The sequence below is a fragment of the Medicago truncatula genome, chromosome 8 (genome assembly GCF_003473485.1).
Source record: "Medicago truncatula cultivar Jemalong A17 chromosome 8, MtrunA17r5.0-ANR, whole genome shotgun sequence".
Lineage (NCBI taxonomy): Eukaryota > Viridiplantae > Streptophyta > Magnoliopsida > Fabales > Fabaceae > Medicago > Medicago truncatula.
The window spans coordinates 17676742-17694129 of NC_053049.1; the positions used below are offsets into that span (position 1 = coordinate 17676742).

At 31.3% G+C, this 17388-nt stretch overlaps 1 protein-coding gene across 1 annotated transcript; it reads right to left on the minus strand.

Annotated features, from left to right (window-relative positions):
• Positions 1 to 2589: 2589 nt before the first annotated feature.
• Positions 2590 to 5946, minus strand: LOC25502410 (protein DYAD). The gene is made up of 6 exons (XM_024771634.2): positions 5818 to 5946; positions 4957 to 5672; positions 4429 to 4812; positions 4206 to 4323; positions 3985 to 4068; positions 2590 to 3557 (listed from the first exon to the last, which is right to left on the minus strand). The coding sequence occupies exons 1-6, from the start codon at positions 5818 to 5820 to the stop codon at positions 2961 to 2963; spliced, it is 1902 nt and encodes a 633-aa protein (XP_024627402.1). The 5' UTR covers positions 5821 to 5946; the 3' UTR covers positions 2590 to 2960.
• Between the last annotated feature and the right edge of the window lie 11442 nt (positions 5947 to 17388).

Sequence of the window (17388 nt, forward strand, 5' to 3'; positions counted from 1 at the left end):
GGACTATTAAACCAAAATTGAGTTATGATTTGGAATGTGTATGTGTATGTACTTCCATTAACTGTGTATTTATAGAATAATCATGGAACAAACAATCAATTTAGTCTTTAAACTATCACTCTCACCAATTTAATATTTAAACTATTAAAATCGATTAAAAAAAGTCCTAGACCTATTCTTCCATCCAATTATGTAGTCCCTCGGTTAACAATATTGGTTAATTTTCATAATGGTTTAGAAACTTAATTGATGTTTTTTTTTTTTTTTTTTATAGTTTAAGGAATTTTTGGTCGATATTTATTGGCGAGAAGTTATAGCTTCTGGACTAAATTAATTGTACGTTCAATAATTATTTTCTGTAATGACATTTATTTATAAAAAAAATATAATCACAACCTGGATCTATATGTTGTAATGGTGCTCTGCAAGGCAATAATTCTCATAATGGTGTTATGCTGGAAATCGAAGGCCATTTGGAACCTTATCTAGTCTAGCATGTAGTATGAAAGATAAACCATAATCGACAAATCTTCTACTTAAAAAGGTACAATTGACACATCTTTGTCTATTACTAGGAGAACAAGTGTTGGTCAAAATAATATCACCAAATGTTTAGCATTTGTATATTATTTATTTTTTGAGAACACTTATTTTGCGAAATAGCATCTAAAGGTTTGTTTGATCAATTAAAAAGTGAGGGACATGACAATTTGTTGTACACTGTTTGATTTGTGAAACTTTTTCAGAGGCATGACAAACTAGATGCAAGAGATATTGTCTTAATCGTAAGACTGTTTCAAAGACATGACCAACTAGGTGCAAGCGACAACACAAATATTGAAATTTGTGTCCCTCACTAAACAACAACACAAATTCTTGTCTCATGTATAAGTTGATTAAAAATACCAAAATAACTTTATCCACAAAAAATTGTATAAGATCAAAAATTATTCAATACCATAAAATTTTATGCAGGTATTGTTTTATCTTATGTTGTGTTATTCTCTCTAGTACTTAGAAGATCAAATGCACCCTAAACCTCTGTTTTGTACGCGTGAAAGAAGAGAGATTGAGGGACGAGAGAAGATAGAGAGAAATGTCAAACTCACCCTGTTTCTTGAGTAGAGAAAGAGAGAGGGACGAGAGATTAAAATTAGTGTGGATCCCACAAGAATTTGTTTCTCGCCAACTATGCGAAGAAACAAGGATAGAGACAACTTTATTCATGCTTTTCCTTTAATACCCTCCTCAACATACAAGAGTTCCAATATTTTTTTGTTGTTGGTGTGCTTATTGTTTTCTTTTTTGTTTTAACGGAGTGCTTGTTGATTTTTTTTATACGTTTGCTGATTAAGGGTTCGTTTGAAATAGACTTATTTTGAGTTTATGTTAAATAATTTATGCAAATAAATAAACTTTTATATTAATTTACTAGTTCAGCTCACGACCATGGTTCCATATAGGTAATTTACTAGTTCGGTTGATGAGTTAAGGAAAATCGAAATAATTTTAAACATAATGTCTAAGCTTGGAACCTTGAAGGTTGGTATATGGATTATAAAGATGCAAACATGCTTTTAAACTGTAGTTATTGTTATATCGTGAATATTTATATTGTAGCTGCAATTACAGTTAATTGCAATTTAAACCACTTGCATCTTAATATCAACTTCTAGAATTAGCAAATTATTAGATCATGATTTCAATCCAAAAAAAGTTCATTACGACCTAGTAGAATGTCGGCTTCTGATTTTAGTTGTTTTTGTGGTCCCTTTGTTTTGGGTTATTTTCTTTGTCCTTTGTTGTTGTCCTCTCCAATCTTTATCTGTAGGTCCCAGCTTTCATTGCTGCTCCTTTTATTTTCAAGTAGGTCTGAGCACCTCTTATATTCATTTCATTTCTCTATTTATAATGTATATGTGATTTGCCATAAAATAAAAAAAATCCTCTAGTAGAATCAGCATTTCTATATCACAAGAATATCAATCTTGAAATAACATTACAGTCCACTTGTTAAGTAATAAAGAGTTGTTAAGTTCAATAAATCTATGAATGAAGTACTGTTCTTGAAAATTATTTGGTATGATGTTTGAGGGTTAAAGTACACAATATAAATAAACCTTTTAGAACAGAGTTGAAAACTGGATGAAGCATCAAAAGTAGTTATGTTCGTGGCCAAGGCATGAGAGTATCATTAAGTGTAACGATTTGGTTTGGTTTACGGTCAAAAATTGTTCAAACCGATCAAATTTATATCGATCCAGATTAGTTTTCAATGTTCTTAGAAGTGAAACTGAACTAAACTAAATTGAGGATATGCGGTTTGGTTCAGTTGATTGGTTCGCCTAAAAATGCAATTAAAGGATATTTTTATTAAATATTATAATTGATTTAAATATTCAGAGTAAAATACATGAAGTTCTATTAAACATTATATGAATTCCTAATAGAGCACAGCACACACATTATATATGCAATTGAAATAAAATCCTCAATTTGATGAGAACCATACTCCATCTAATTACTTAGTGGAATGAAAATATTATCTTCACTACTATTATAAACTTCAGCAGCTTCTACCTAGTTACGAGAAAAAAATCCTGCCTGACTGCACAAATTTTGCACCTTTCTAGAATCTCCACTTGGAGGATGTTAGAACATTACACCAATGGACAGCAGCTGATCATAAATGACATCCAGGCATATGAAGTTTGCAACATAATATTAGCAATTATATTAGCAATTGGCTAGTTTAATGTTAACATTCAATTTGCAATCTCATTTGCAACATAATTGTAATATAACTTCAATCATTAAATGTCAAATAAGTAAAAATAGTTGCCACACTGCCTATAAGTTGGCTCAATCTACTATTACCAACAGAGTCTCAAAATGATGTGGCTTCTTTCAAATATATATAACTATATAAGTATATATGTATGCAGCAGGACTTAGCAGCATTACTCTTGGCCAAAAGGAGCTTCATTAAGGTTAATAAATGAACCATTCTTGGTGATGGAGGTAGTGATTGTGGTTTTTGTGGTCTCTAGTGGAGGAGAAAGATGAGGGGAAAAGGGTCCAGTGACATGTGTCAAAGTAGTTGTGCTCACAGGGCGCCTCTCTGCTAATGGCTTAACAGGAGAAGATGGAATAGGTATGGACAATGACAAGTTATGAGTGTTGGAATTTGAGACAAGCTTGGGTGCTGAGGTGGTAGATGAGGAAGCTGAGGTTGGGGTTGGGACCACAGTATGTTCATCAAGGTTGGTTACAACATGTGGAGACAAGCTCATGTTTGGCCACATAAAGGTCCCTCTTGGTTTGCAAATTTGGAAACCACTTTTCAGCCTTTCTATCTTTGCTGCTTTGTCCTCTGCTGCTCTGCTTCCTACTACCATTTGTGTGTCTGCTGATTTTGTTTTTTTGACATTATTACCTTTCTCTTCTCCAATGTTTTCTGTCAATGATGTTGGTCCAAGCAATAACACTGGTGGTGTTAATGATTCTGACATTTGTGGTTCTTCTACTAGTGTTGGTTTCAGCATTCCCATTTGATCCTACATTAAGTGCATTTCATCAGTGGCAAGAAAAATTCATTTCATTTAGGTTGAAAGCCAGTAATTACAGTATTGATTTTCATCAGTCTTCAACATTTATTCGGATAGATGGATGGGAATATAAAGTAAAATATAACAAGCAACATCACACAATATCATAATGGGATTTTTATAATTCTGTTCATACTCTATGGTACACTCTGGACTAATAAATATAGATTTTTGAGGGTAAAGTTCATAGCAATCATAACATCATTATTTTGCAATGAAAACACTCAATCCTATGAGCTCTCCATAGAATATTACAACGCAATCATTAGCATCATTATTTTATTGTATTCTGATGAAGGTAGGTAGCATAATTATTTTGCAATGAAAACATTCAATCAATGAGCACTCAATAAAATAAAGAGTTTATATATGTTACCTCCATGCCATTCAATGCCAAAGAAATTTCTTTTAGCTGTTCTTCAATTTTAGCCTTTTTATGAACCAGCTCCAAATAAATATCCTGCAATTCAACAGATAAAATCATTATTAAAAGCTACTGTTGTCTATATGTCATGTGACCTCCCAAATTCCCAGTCCCAACTTTACTATTCATGTTAACCGTTAGCAATGAGCTGGTACTACTATGCTTCCTCTCACCTGCTTAGAAACCTGGGAACCATAGTCCTCAAAATTCAAACTTGACATACAAGAACTAGGAGTAGTCACAAGAGCCAATGCTTCCTCTTCTCTTTTTGATGTGAGCTCCCTCATTTCTCTGTTTGCAGATCAAGAAAAGTAAGCAATAACTCAATCAATAGAATAACCAATAACACTGGCCATTCAATCATAAAAATAAAATAAAAAATGAAATTGGCAATACCTTTTCAACTTAATTATTTCCTCCTTTATCTCTCTGAGTTCATGACTAGTAACATTTTCTGGTGAAATGCTGTCACCAGGCTTCCAACCAGGGGGAGGAGTCCAGTAAGGATCTTGAACACCCAATTCCTTTCTAATATCAGCAAGATCAGCACTCTCTAACCAGTATTCCATTGAACCTTCGGCATTGTGTTTCCGTCTGAATCTTTCAACTCCTCCTGGTGCCACTTTTCCAGCCATGTGTTTCAGCAAATGATCAAGTAAACCTGTGTCACCAATATACTTTCGTGCTTCTGATCTCAGCTCTTGCCTCATTATTGAGTTTCCATACACAGCTCCTTTTTCCTTCATAACCTTCAACATGTTCTCCTCTGCTAACTTATACCTTCAAATGTACAAGATAACATATATAAGTATATAACATCAAATTAATAACTAAACTAACTAACTAACACCTATTAAACCAAGTGGAAAACTGAACTGTGTACTGAAAAAAAGGTTACATCTTTAAATACAAATAACCATTTACCTCTCAGCAGCCCATCTATCAATCCATATTTTTGGCTTGTTTCTTCTATAAACCACAAGTTCCTGCTTCTTGGTGTCATTCACTGCTTTCTCAGACTTTTTATCCCCACTGCCACTACTCACACCTTGGTGATTTTTCTTAGACTTTTTGGCCACGCTGCTACTACTTACACCTTGTTGATTTTTGTTGCATTGACGAGTCACCCTCTGTACCTCAAAAGGAGCTACCTTCACAACTTCTTCCATTTCTTCTTTTTCAATGTTCTTTCTCTTCTTCACAATAGTCCCTACTCTGGCCTTAAAAATGACACCTTTTTCCTTCTGAATCACAGGTAAAGGTTCAACCTTTTGCTCCTCATGACGGCCCAAGAACCGAACTTGCCGGCGTTGGCCCCACTGCATCATACCAGAGAACTTGATCTCAGACAAACATGAACCCTGCTTGGGAACCAAACTAGTAGCAGCATCATTGATAACTGGGCTCTTAGGAGGAGAGGCCCAGAAGCTCCATGAGTTTCCTTTCTCTGCAAATTCATTAGCTGAGATGCTTCTACAAAGTGTTTTGATTGCAAATTCGATTCCCATCACGTATTTCTCGTCAAGTGTAGGGATTTTCTTCCCCTCTGGCTTTCCAAAGCTTTGATCGTTAAAGTGAGTGCTAAGAGATTTGAGGCTTGGATACCTTAGAGATACTTTTTGCTCCCCTTTGTCACTGACCTACAAGATTTCAACAACTAGTATATGAAATGAAACCCAACAAAGATGACATTTTTAGAACTTCATAAAGTGTTTGAAATAAAAGAGAGATCTTTTTATGTTATACTTAAAATCAAATGAAAAAGAGTGAGCTTTTTTATATTACCATTACAAGGTTCACACATTTTATTTGAACTGGGCAATTTGGTGGAAGGTATGAATGATTAATCTGGTAAAATCGACCCACTTCAAAGTCCACAGGAGTCCCTGCAATATTTGTTCAAGTTTATAGCAAAAAGTGACACTTGGTCAGAAATGTGGAAACAACTTAGGGTAAGGACAAAGTAAATGGATATACATAACAAAATTAACAAATCCAAACAGGTGTAAATTGTGATTATATTACATATAATTATTACCATATAATGAAAGTCATCATTTGTTAGCAAAAAAAAGTTGGAAAATGTGATAGATACAATTTTTAGACGGTGCAAAAAGGATATAAAATGGCCATTAATTTCATGGATATTACCTAAGATATAAGTTGAATCAGAGGTGGGTGGGAAGAGCAGGACAGGTTTGTCCAAAAAAGAGATTTTTTTGCTTTTCCCCTTGTTGACGTGGACATGGTCCTCTTCCTGGTATAGAATAAAAGGGACACAAATTATTCAAATCCCAATCAAATCATCATAGTACTTGATATTGTTACTGAAAATGACTAAAATTTAAATTTAAACAATACCCTTTATCATATAGTACTTCTATGTTATGAATTAATATTAATATTATTTCTGAAAGATGATTCAAATTTAAATTTAAACAACACCCTTGATCATATATTTTTACAGTAAACAAATTTTGTTATGAATTGGAGTAAAAGGGATGCTTCTCTTTTTATGAAAAAAATAAGAGGTACACTAGCAATAAGTACATATTACACACAAGTCACACGGTTGAAAACAAAATAATCTAAGAAATTTGAGAAATAATAACATTTGGTGGTTTACTAGAGTTAGGGACCATTTTAAATTATTGATAATAAAAAGACCTATTTGAAGGTGTTATACAAAGATAGGGGATGATTTAATAATTTATTTGAATTGGAAATAATAACATTGACTACATGTTATTTTTTTTCTATATAATCTTATAATATTTCATTTTATCCATTGTTTTAATTATTCAATCAATCATATAATCACATGTCTAATAGATTTAATAATAAAAAAAAAATGTCAACTAAATTCTTCATATTTAAATATAAATACACTATGAATCAAAAGATAAATTTTATCATAAACTTAGCTATATTTACATTTATCCTTCAACCAAGTAACAATTGTGCATGCAGCCTTCGTTGTTCACTTTTTCAACTATTCACTTTTTCAATATATTATAACAGAATCAAGCGCGTGTGTGTAGTGAGTGAATTTTTTTGTGCATGAACAAAAAATCCATGAGAGAGAGAGAGAGAAATCACACACCAAATCTTCAGCACCACCACTGGTAGCAGCAACCAAATCACAAGCACGTACCTTCATAATCTGCATAACAACATTCACAATTGTAAAAAACTTCATCACAATAATTGTACCAAAAAATCAAAAAACTTCATCATAAAAAAAATGAATGAAGTATAATTTTCTTAATAAATGGAGGAAATGAAAACAAAAATTTCAATTAATGCAAAACAGAGAATCTGCTTTCACTTTCACAGTACTGTGTAAGATCATGTTTATAGTCGATTTGTCTCAACATTTATTGAATCCAAAAATGGAAACAAAAACTGTGCAGAATCAAGTTGAACAACAAACACTGAACCAAAGAAAAAATTCCAAATTTGTGCAACACTGAAAAAGGAAGAAAAACGCAAACTGCACAAGCATTAAATGCTTCTGAAAATGAAAATCAAAACCAGATCTTAGTGAAAACTTGACACTCACTTGAATTGAGCTTAACGAAGTTAGATTGAAGATAAATAAACGTGAAGAATGAAAACACGCTACAATGCGAACTTGAAAACGCTGTGTTTTGGAGAGAGAATTTTCTCGAGAAAATTAGAGAGAAAGAAAAGAAGAGTGAGAAAATTAGAGAGTGGAATGAAGGAATGAAAATTTGTTACGTGCAAACGGATTCGTTAAATATAATATCTCATGATTACGATTCTCTTCTCGTTACGCATGTGGGTGTGAAATGCAACATTTTCATAATGACGGATATGCCCCTGTTAGAATGTTGGGGGAATGAGAAACATACTAACTTCATCATATTTTCTCACTCGCAGGTCATAGCATTGTATATAAATAGCAAATATAATTGTGACACGTGGAATAGAGAACTGAACGGATGATTTTGATTGGTTCGTGAACCTCACGTACAAATATTGGTAATATTTAAACCAATATACATATATTACTTTATTTCTGTTTTGCACTAGAAAGAAAGAAAAAGTAGTAGTAGTAACGGCTTTGGAGTCCAAAACATTTCAATAATTAAAATTTGACTTTATTATTTTGACATTTATGGATTACTTTAAATATACATGGATTAGTTTTTATAAAATTAAATTAAATAATACAGCTAATAATCTAGTAAAAAAAAGTTGAGGTACTAAATTATTATTAGTGAACAAAATCAAAATAGAAAATTGAAGTGATAAATAATATCATTCACACGAAACAGCAGGGTCTAATCTCTTTGATTTAGTTGAGACTTGAGACTCATTTAAATTGTTAACATATTCAATAAATGTTTTTTCATACACATCGGTTAGAGAATGAACTTTTGACATAACGATTAAGTGATTCAAGTGTCTAACACGTGTTAAACTATGTTGATTGATTTTTTTCTTATATTTGGTTATCTTTTTTTATGATAGATAAACAAAATGGCAATAGTCAATAAAAAACTCATCCACACAAGTGGATGAATCAATATTAGAACTTCAATCGCAATATCATATCTAACAATTTCATCATTTTAATAGATTGAATTAATGCTTGTGAACTATTTTGTTATGTATTGGTTACATCTAATTACCTATTATAATTTATTATATTATCTGTTTTTTCCATTAAAATAATATAAATTAGCAAAAATAAAATGAATAAATAATTAATGATAGTCTTAGCACGTGGGACTGGGATATCGTTGTGAAAGTGATGCTGCTCGTAGGCATGTTACATTAATTTGATTAGAAAATTAAATCTTATGAGAATGATTTTGGAAAACAAATTGACTTTGGTGTTTAAATTTTGTTGAGAAAATGAAAGAAAGATAAGTGACAAAATATATAAGTGCAAAGAAAAAATCTGTTATGGTACGTGCTAACGATATTGCACACGATGATGATCATGATTACAGATTCTTCTCACACAGCGTTTGTGCACAATATTTATTAAATTACCAATATGCCCTCCATTTTCAATGTTGGTGTGAGAACAAACATACTAACTTCATCAAATTCCTTCACCCGCAAGTCACACCATTGTTTATTTCAGCAAAATACATAATTAACTAATATAATTTCAACACCTCGAATATAAGGTTGTTGCTTTGGTAATTCATATAAGTTGTTGAACACATGTCACTTTAACTTCTTAAGTGTATGTTTAGTTTTGCAACACAAAAAATTGGTTGAACGTGATATAATTTAGTATTAATGGGAGCATATAGGATATTGTAACACTTAAAACAAACTAGGTCAAGGTCAGTAACTAGCACAGCGCCATAGCAAAAAGAATAATGTTAGTAACATTCATTTTAATATATCTTTTTTAACATCCATTTTTTTATTGGATGAGTATCAACACTTTTCTTTTTGACCAAAAAAAAAAAGTGCTGATACTCATCCAATAAAAAAGTGGATGAGTATGAGCACTTATATGAGACTCATTTTCAAAGTTATGTGACTCACATATATGTAATCCAGTTAGAGAGTGTGTTAGAAATAATGTGTTACGAGAATTACTCTATCAAAAAAAAAACTATCAACCTTCCATGAAAGATGGCAAAGCTTCTACACTAATTTAAAAATTAGTTGAACATTAGATTTGAGAGTAAAAATCTAATTTGGAGTTAAAAGTTAGAAATCTTAACTTCAAATTATAATCAAATGTCAAAATAAATTTTAAGTGTCTGAAATCATTGATGGCTATCTCTGTTATGAAATAAAAGACACAAAAAGAAGATGTGAGACTTTGAATCATTGCGAAAGAGAGATGATGCATTTTTAAAAATAATGTAATTTTAAATGTTTTTGATTGTTTTTTTTATAAATGCAGCCAATTGTTCATTTCAAAAGTTTCCATTCTCCTTCTTTACAAATAAATTTAGCACAAATTTCAAAATTATAAATAAATAATGTTTTTAAAAAATTAAACTAACTATAATTTCTTTGCAATATAATTCGCAACACCAAAATAAATTATATGACAATGCTGGTATAATATTAAGAATTCGGAATAATTTTTAATATCATCTCGTTTCTCCCCAAAAAATGTGATCAAATTACCTTACTCACAAGTCACATCATCATACATAAATAACTAATAGAATTGTGACACGTGGAATAAAATTTTAAATGCACCCTTGTTACATGACAAGATTATTGCTTTGTTCTTGTCAAAAAAAAAAAAAGATTATTGCTTTGTTTGTGTTTTTTTAAAGGAAAAACATTATAGACTGCTCAACAGGGTACATACATTCCTTCAAAAAAAACAGGGTACATAGATAGCGTTTGCAATTTATGAAATTACACGGGAAAAAAGAAAAAAAAGAAGCTTGAGTTAAAAAAAAGAATATATGAATACTACTATTGGTCTTCCCTCAAAAAATACTACTATTGGTCATAGTGTTGTACAAGTTTTTCAGGCCAAGAAAAACAAAGGTCCTAATTTCTATATAATTTTTTTTGTACATTATTTAGTTCTATATTTTTTATTGTCGTTATAAATGTTTTTCCGATCTTGTTTCATTGAAAAATACTTGAATAGACACAAGTCTTTAAGCACACATTTAGATACACACAGACTCGCTACTATTGCAGGGCAGTACGCTCTGCTCTCTTGCGACCCCTACTCTTACGAGTAAGCAAGTAAACTACCTTTTGAAACACCCTTGACTGTTCTAGGGGCCACCCACCTTCGAATGGTGTTGGTCCTACGACAGTGAATGGATTCGCCTCTGGCCTCAAGGCACGTTGGAACCGCATGACTCCATGTCGGCCTTAATTTTGTGTGAAACGGCTGATGCAAGTAAAAAGGTATCTAAGAGCATGATTATCGGGGTTGCATAACTATGCCAAAGACACCATGTGTCAGAATAAGCACAATATTTTATATTTTGGGTGTGTCTTTCAATGGCAACCGTAGCATTGCATTGCTACCGTGGTTTGTGCTTTGGTGGATTTTATAATTAATATAAAGTTAAAATTTTACCTTAAAAGGTGTTATATATTGATATAAAATATTAATATAGAGTATATTGTGAGATTAGTGGGATCCATTTTAGAGTTTATAATGGGTGGTATGGATATTTAAAAAATGTAGTTGGATGGTTTAAATAATTGGGAAGTGTGAGGTAATATAATGTATTATGTGGGACCCGTTTATACCACCCAAATGGGTGGCATGGATGTGGATGCTCTAAGAACCCTTTCTTTTCTAAGAATTCCAATACAATAGGGGTCTATCGGTGCAAGTCAGCCATAAAAATATATAATTTAATTATTTAAAAAATACTCATTATTTAATTCTTTTTTCTTCAATTATTTTTCTTTCATTTTTGTGAAGGTGGCCAAAAAAAATTTGATCACCACAAAAGTTTCGCTTCAAGAAAGTGAATTGGCCTACCATTCAAAGTAATTATAACTTATTTGTATTTTTTTAACATCAAAATTTAATAAATAATGAGAAAAGTACAAAGAAAATTTAACTTATAAGTCTAGAAAAACATAAGAGGTACTTTATGCACAAAAGACAAGCACCCTAGATCAAGAAGAGAAAGATCTTTCCGATGCTATTTTATCAAGTATCCTACGAGCACAAATTGTTGCATGTCAAATATGTGTAAGACCGTTATGATGTTATTTTTTTTTTCCAAAGAAGAGGAAGATAAATAGTCTAGGAGATCGTAACCACATTTTCGGATAAAATGAACTCCGTTACGATCCACTTAAAACTCAAATATTAAATGTTAACAAAGCTACATCTACAAAACAAGTGCTCTTCACCCTCTTCCCCCTCTAGTTTGGCCGGACACCACACACAATCCGATGTCACTTTGTCTAACAACTCTCCTCTTCTAGATAAATTCAAGGTGGTAGAGTTTCTACCAAGAATTAATTACCAAGAGAAAATTTGAACTTTTTGAGGTGCTAAACTATTGTAAATTTTCCTAAGCCCTCTTCTTGACGTCGCACTCAATTTCAAAGGAGGAAGAAATTTTGCGCTCAAACAAACATATATTTCACCCTAAATACATTTGATGGATCAAGGTCCCAATTCCACTTATCAATCTCCTTTTTTTTTTTGGGTACAAACTTATCAATCTCCTTATTGACTCCATTAATGGAAATAAGACTCATTAAATCCTACAACACTCACTTTTCCCAACCAAACTCTTAACACCACTCTTCATCAACCCATTAAATAGGCCGGGATGTTGTTGTGACGTCGAGGTTAGAATCTCTCTATTTAGGAAAAATAATGATAGCAAGAAGTTTGAAAACAGTTATAAAATAAGTAATAGTCAATATATAACTCATTTAATAGAAGAATCTATTATCTACTTTTGTGTCAATCACTTTATAAATAACAACCTCAATTTAGTTTGATAAACAGAGATGATCATAATCCAAACTAACTAGTAATGGTGGTTGTTTCACAAACATACATAAATAGCTAATAGAATTTTGACACGTGGAATAAGGTTATTGCTTTAATTGTGTGTTTTTATACGATAAAAATAGTAAATCATTAAATTACTCTCTAATTTTACAATTTGCTCTTAAATATATCTTGAGATTAATTTATATACACCGGCCATGTTTATAAGTTTTACACATATATATAAGATGTAAAACTATTGTACACTAACAATTAAGTTTTACAATTTATATACTAAAAATATTCATTTTAAATGAGTATCAACTATATTAAAGAGATTAGTTGAGACTCATTTAAAAGGTTAACATATTTCAATAAATATTTTTTCACATGCACGAGCTAGAAAATGAACTTTCAATCAAACAATTAAGTGACTTGAGTATTTACCACTTGTGTTGAACTATTTTTTATTTTATTTTTTAACAAACATGTGTCAAATAATGTTGATTTTTTCCTTTCTTGTATTTGGTTATCTTTTTTATGGTACATATACAAAATGATAATAATTGATGTATATATTTGATCATCTTTTTTATGATAGATATATAAAATGATAAAAACAAATGAAAACTCATACACGCAAGTAGTTCAACCAACATTATAATTTCAATCAAAATATCCGTTCTAATGTCATACCCATTTTATTTTTTGGAGAGATAATGCCATACCTATTTGATTATCTTTGTTACCTATTATAATTTATATATCTCTTTCCCATGAAAAATAATATATATTAGCAAAAATAAAAATGTCAGGCTTAGCACGTGGGGTTGAGGATTTCGTTGTGATGGTGGTGCTGCTCGTAGGCATACGAAATTAATTTGATTATAAAATTTATCTTATGAGAATGGTTTCGGAAAACAAATTGACTTTGGTGTTTAAATTTTGTTGAGAAAATGAAAGAAAGATAAGTGACATGAAAAATATATTAGTGGAACGAAAAAATCTGTTATGGTACATGCAAACGATATTGCACGACGACGATGATGATTACAGATTCTGGTGCACGATATTTTTTAAATTACGGATATGTCCCTCCCTATTCTCAATGTTGATGTGAGAAGAAAAAACATGCTAACTTCATCAAATTCCTTCAACCGCAAGTCACATCATTGTGGCTTAAACTTGTTTAATGTATGTTTGGTTTTGTAGCGATAAAAAGATAAGAGTTTTTTTAAAAAAACAATAAAAAGATAAAGAGTTGGCTGAACCTGAAGTGATAATTTCTTTTTATAAACAATAAATTAGCATTAAAGGGAGTATGTAGGGTACATCAACCCTTACAATGAATGAGGTCCATAATTAGCTTCGTAGGGAAAATAATAATATTAACAACACTCATTTTAATATACTCTTTATAAAATCTATTTATTTATTGGATAAAATACATGCGAGTCTCACCACTTTATGAGATTTATTCTTAAAGTAGTTTGAGTCACATGTATTTCATCCAATTAGACACTGAATGTTAGAAATAATGTATTAAAATGAATGTTGCAAGCATTACTCTAGAAAAGAAAAAAACTATTAACCTTCAATGAAGGGCTGCAAAGTGATGGGATAAAACCGCAAGTGTACGGTTCTATCGAAGTAGTAAAATAAGAGTATCGTTTCGACAGGGAGTTGTTAAATTCAATTAACTTTTGTTGATGATTAGAAGAGAATCAAGTTGCAAAGTTGGGGTTTTCAAACGGTTGAAAGATAATATAATAAAAAGAGTCTTGGGATCATTGGTTCATCTTAATGACAAGTCCTTCTCAAACCAAACTATTAAACCTAGAACCTTATGTTAGACTTAACTTCTAAAGATAATTTCTCTTTTGTTCCTCTAGCAACCAAGCCTATTTCGCTGACTTGATTACTATTAGATTTTGGTTCCTTTAATAACCAAGCCTATTTCGCTGACTTGATTAATATCGGTTCCCTTGAAGATCGAAACTTATATGTCTCAAAGATTGCAAAGACTATTTCGCTGCCTTTACAACCCTTGTCTAAATTCACTTGTTCGAATATCAAAGCTCCACTTTCGTTTCATGAATTGATATTTGAGATGATGGATTAACAATTATCAAACCCTCCACTTTCGTTTTCACAGTTTGATAATGGTTAATTCATGTTAAAACGATGAATTTAGATTAGAGATTAGGGTTACATAAGATTAGGGTCAATAACTTGGTTTTATTAGGATTATGTCATTTAGACTTATCCAACAATCCCAAGACAAGAGAAGTCTACTCACTCATGTTTATCGTAGACATGGAGAAGAAGGAGAAAAGCATAAAAGTAAATAACAAGAAAGTAAAGGAAAAGAAAAGAACTTTTATTAGAAAGACAATTGTCACTTATTGAATTCCAAGAAAAGATGATTATTTGTGATGGCTAGCTACTCTATTTATAGTTTACATTCGACTTAAAATCTAAGCAATGTTCCACAAGAAACTGCGGGCTTTTTGGTAAAACTAAAATAGGGTAGCTTAAAATATAAGCAAAAGCAGCAAAAGGTGTTCTGGGAGATGGCACGGCCGTGCCAATGTTAGCACGGGCCATGCCAAGCTTTTGACTTTGGGAAGACATATTTTTATCTCTAAATCTTCGTATTTTTGCTCTGAATCAGCTCCAAATCCCTTTCTTTTACTCCAAGACTCGATCCATCAAATATTCGTTCCTGAAATATAATAATATGCAATTGAAGTAAAATAGTTCAAAAAGGAAATATATTAAAATAAAATAAACTTAAATCTAATTAAAACGAAACTAAATATTATACTAAAATAGATAGTAAATGACTCATCACAAAGCTTCTACACTTACTTCAAAATTAGTTAAACAATTGTAAAAACCAATTTTGGAGTTAAAAACTAGAAATATTAGCTTCAAGTTAGAATCAATTTTAGGTGTCTGATATCATTGTTGCTTTAATGTGTCCTTATTGCTTTAACCAATATACAAAAAAAAAAAAAAAAATCACAATAATTATTACGTTTATAAAATGCACTTAAAGCAACAAGGACGAATTATAAAGGGTCATAATTTACTAATTACTTATTTATTAGCTATAGAGAAAAAAAAAATCAAAGTGTTAATAAAGGGTTTGTTATAATAAAGGGTTAATCAAGTGCGGATAATTCTGTTTGGGCAAATATTGATAATTTTTTTTTTGTTTGCATTTTTTAAACAACTTGTAGGACAATCAAAATATACAAAGAAATATAGATATCGACACAAAAACCAAAACACTGGAGAGAGAAAAAGTAAAAACACAATGTTAGTATGAAAGAGAAAGTTGTCACAAAAGCTATCATCAAATGATTATTCAAATATCATTTTTTTTTAGAGTAAGTTATTGTTGTCATCATACTTTCGTTGTCAATCAAATAATATGTATATTTTTTTTATGTTCACCCTCCAGTTCTTAAAAGACATGATCGAGTAATCCGAAGTTCCACTCAAAACTAAGTAAAATTAAAATGGAAAAAAATTATTCCACCTAAAATCAAACTTGAGGTTGTTGAAAGAAAAATCCTCTTTTGATGTTTTAAAGATAACAAACAAATTTTATCATGTTATCTACTAATGAATTTTGTGAGCATGTTTCATAAGAATGATCCTGAGAACGTTCTTGCCTCACAAAGTGATCATGAAGTGTTTCCATCAAAATATCAAAAGCAAGAAATAGACAAATGAGAACTTTTCTACACATTCAATATCTGCATCAATGGAAATTGATTCTCTTTGTCTCACTAAAAGTGGGAATAAAAGATCTTTAGGATAAAGACTCTTTTAAAGCTCTTAAAGGCAAAAAATAAATTAGTACAATCATAGACAAATATGTGCACATGAGCCACAAGACTACAAAGGAATAAAATCTGATTAGGGCCCATGTGATTTTCGACCCACTAAGGAATAAATGGAAAAGATTCAGGAAGAAGCAATGTCTTATATCCCAGAAGGTCTTTCTTGCACAAAACCACCATTGTTCAATGGAAAGAATTATTACTTCTGGAAAGGAAAGATGGAATTATTCCTAAAATCTCAAGATGTAGATATGTGGAAGGTTATCACTGAAGGTAACTTTGTACCACAAACCACTAATGCAACCACGGCAGTAGTGACTATTAAACCTGAGGCATCATGGACTGATGCAGATAAAAAGATGGTACTCTTAAACTCTAAAGCTCAACTCTTTTTACAATGTTCACTAACCATGGAAGAAAGTGAAAGAATTTATGAATGTACTACGGCAAAAGAAATTTGGGATACGTTAAAAATTCATCATGAAGGAACTAGCCATGTTAAAGAAACAAGGATAGATATTGGCGTACGAAAATTCGAAATTTTCGAAATGAGTGAAGAAGAAAATATTGATGAAATGTATTCACGATTCACTTCTATAGTGAATGAGTTAAGATCATTGGGAAAAATATATTCCCCTCATGACAGAATCAGAAAAATATTAAGATGTCTCCCAAATACATGGAGACCTATGGTTACAGCAATCACTCAAGCCAAAGACTTAAATGTCTTAGCTTTAGAAGATCTTATTGGAACACTAAGAGCTCATGAAATCTTACTTCAAGAAGACAAACCAATTAAAAAAGGAAAAATGATTGCCCTTAAAGCATCTGAAAACAGTCCAGATGATTCGTCCTTACAAATTGAGGAAAAAGAAGCTGAAGAAGAACAAATGATTCAAGAAGAAGCAGAAGATGAATTAGCACTCATCACAAAGAAAGTTCAAAGAATGATAAGAAGAAGAGATCAAATAAGAAGATATTTCCCAACCAGAAGAGATAACTCAAAAAGGGAAATTGATAAAAGTCAAGTAACATGCTATGGTTGCAACAACAAAG

What these genes read in the sequence shown, in the direction of transcription:
- LOC25502410 (XM_024771634.2), bottom strand. An exon ending in GAAATAATTAAGTTGAAAAG is followed by an intron (nt 4,324 to 4,428) that starts GTATTGCCAATT and finishes ATCTGCAAACAG; the next exon opens with AGAAATGAGGGAGCTCACAT. An exon ending in TGGCATTGAATGGCATGGAG is followed by an intron (nt 3,558 to 3,984) that starts GTAACATATATA and finishes CACTTAATGTAG; the next exon opens with GATCAAATGGGAATGCTGAA.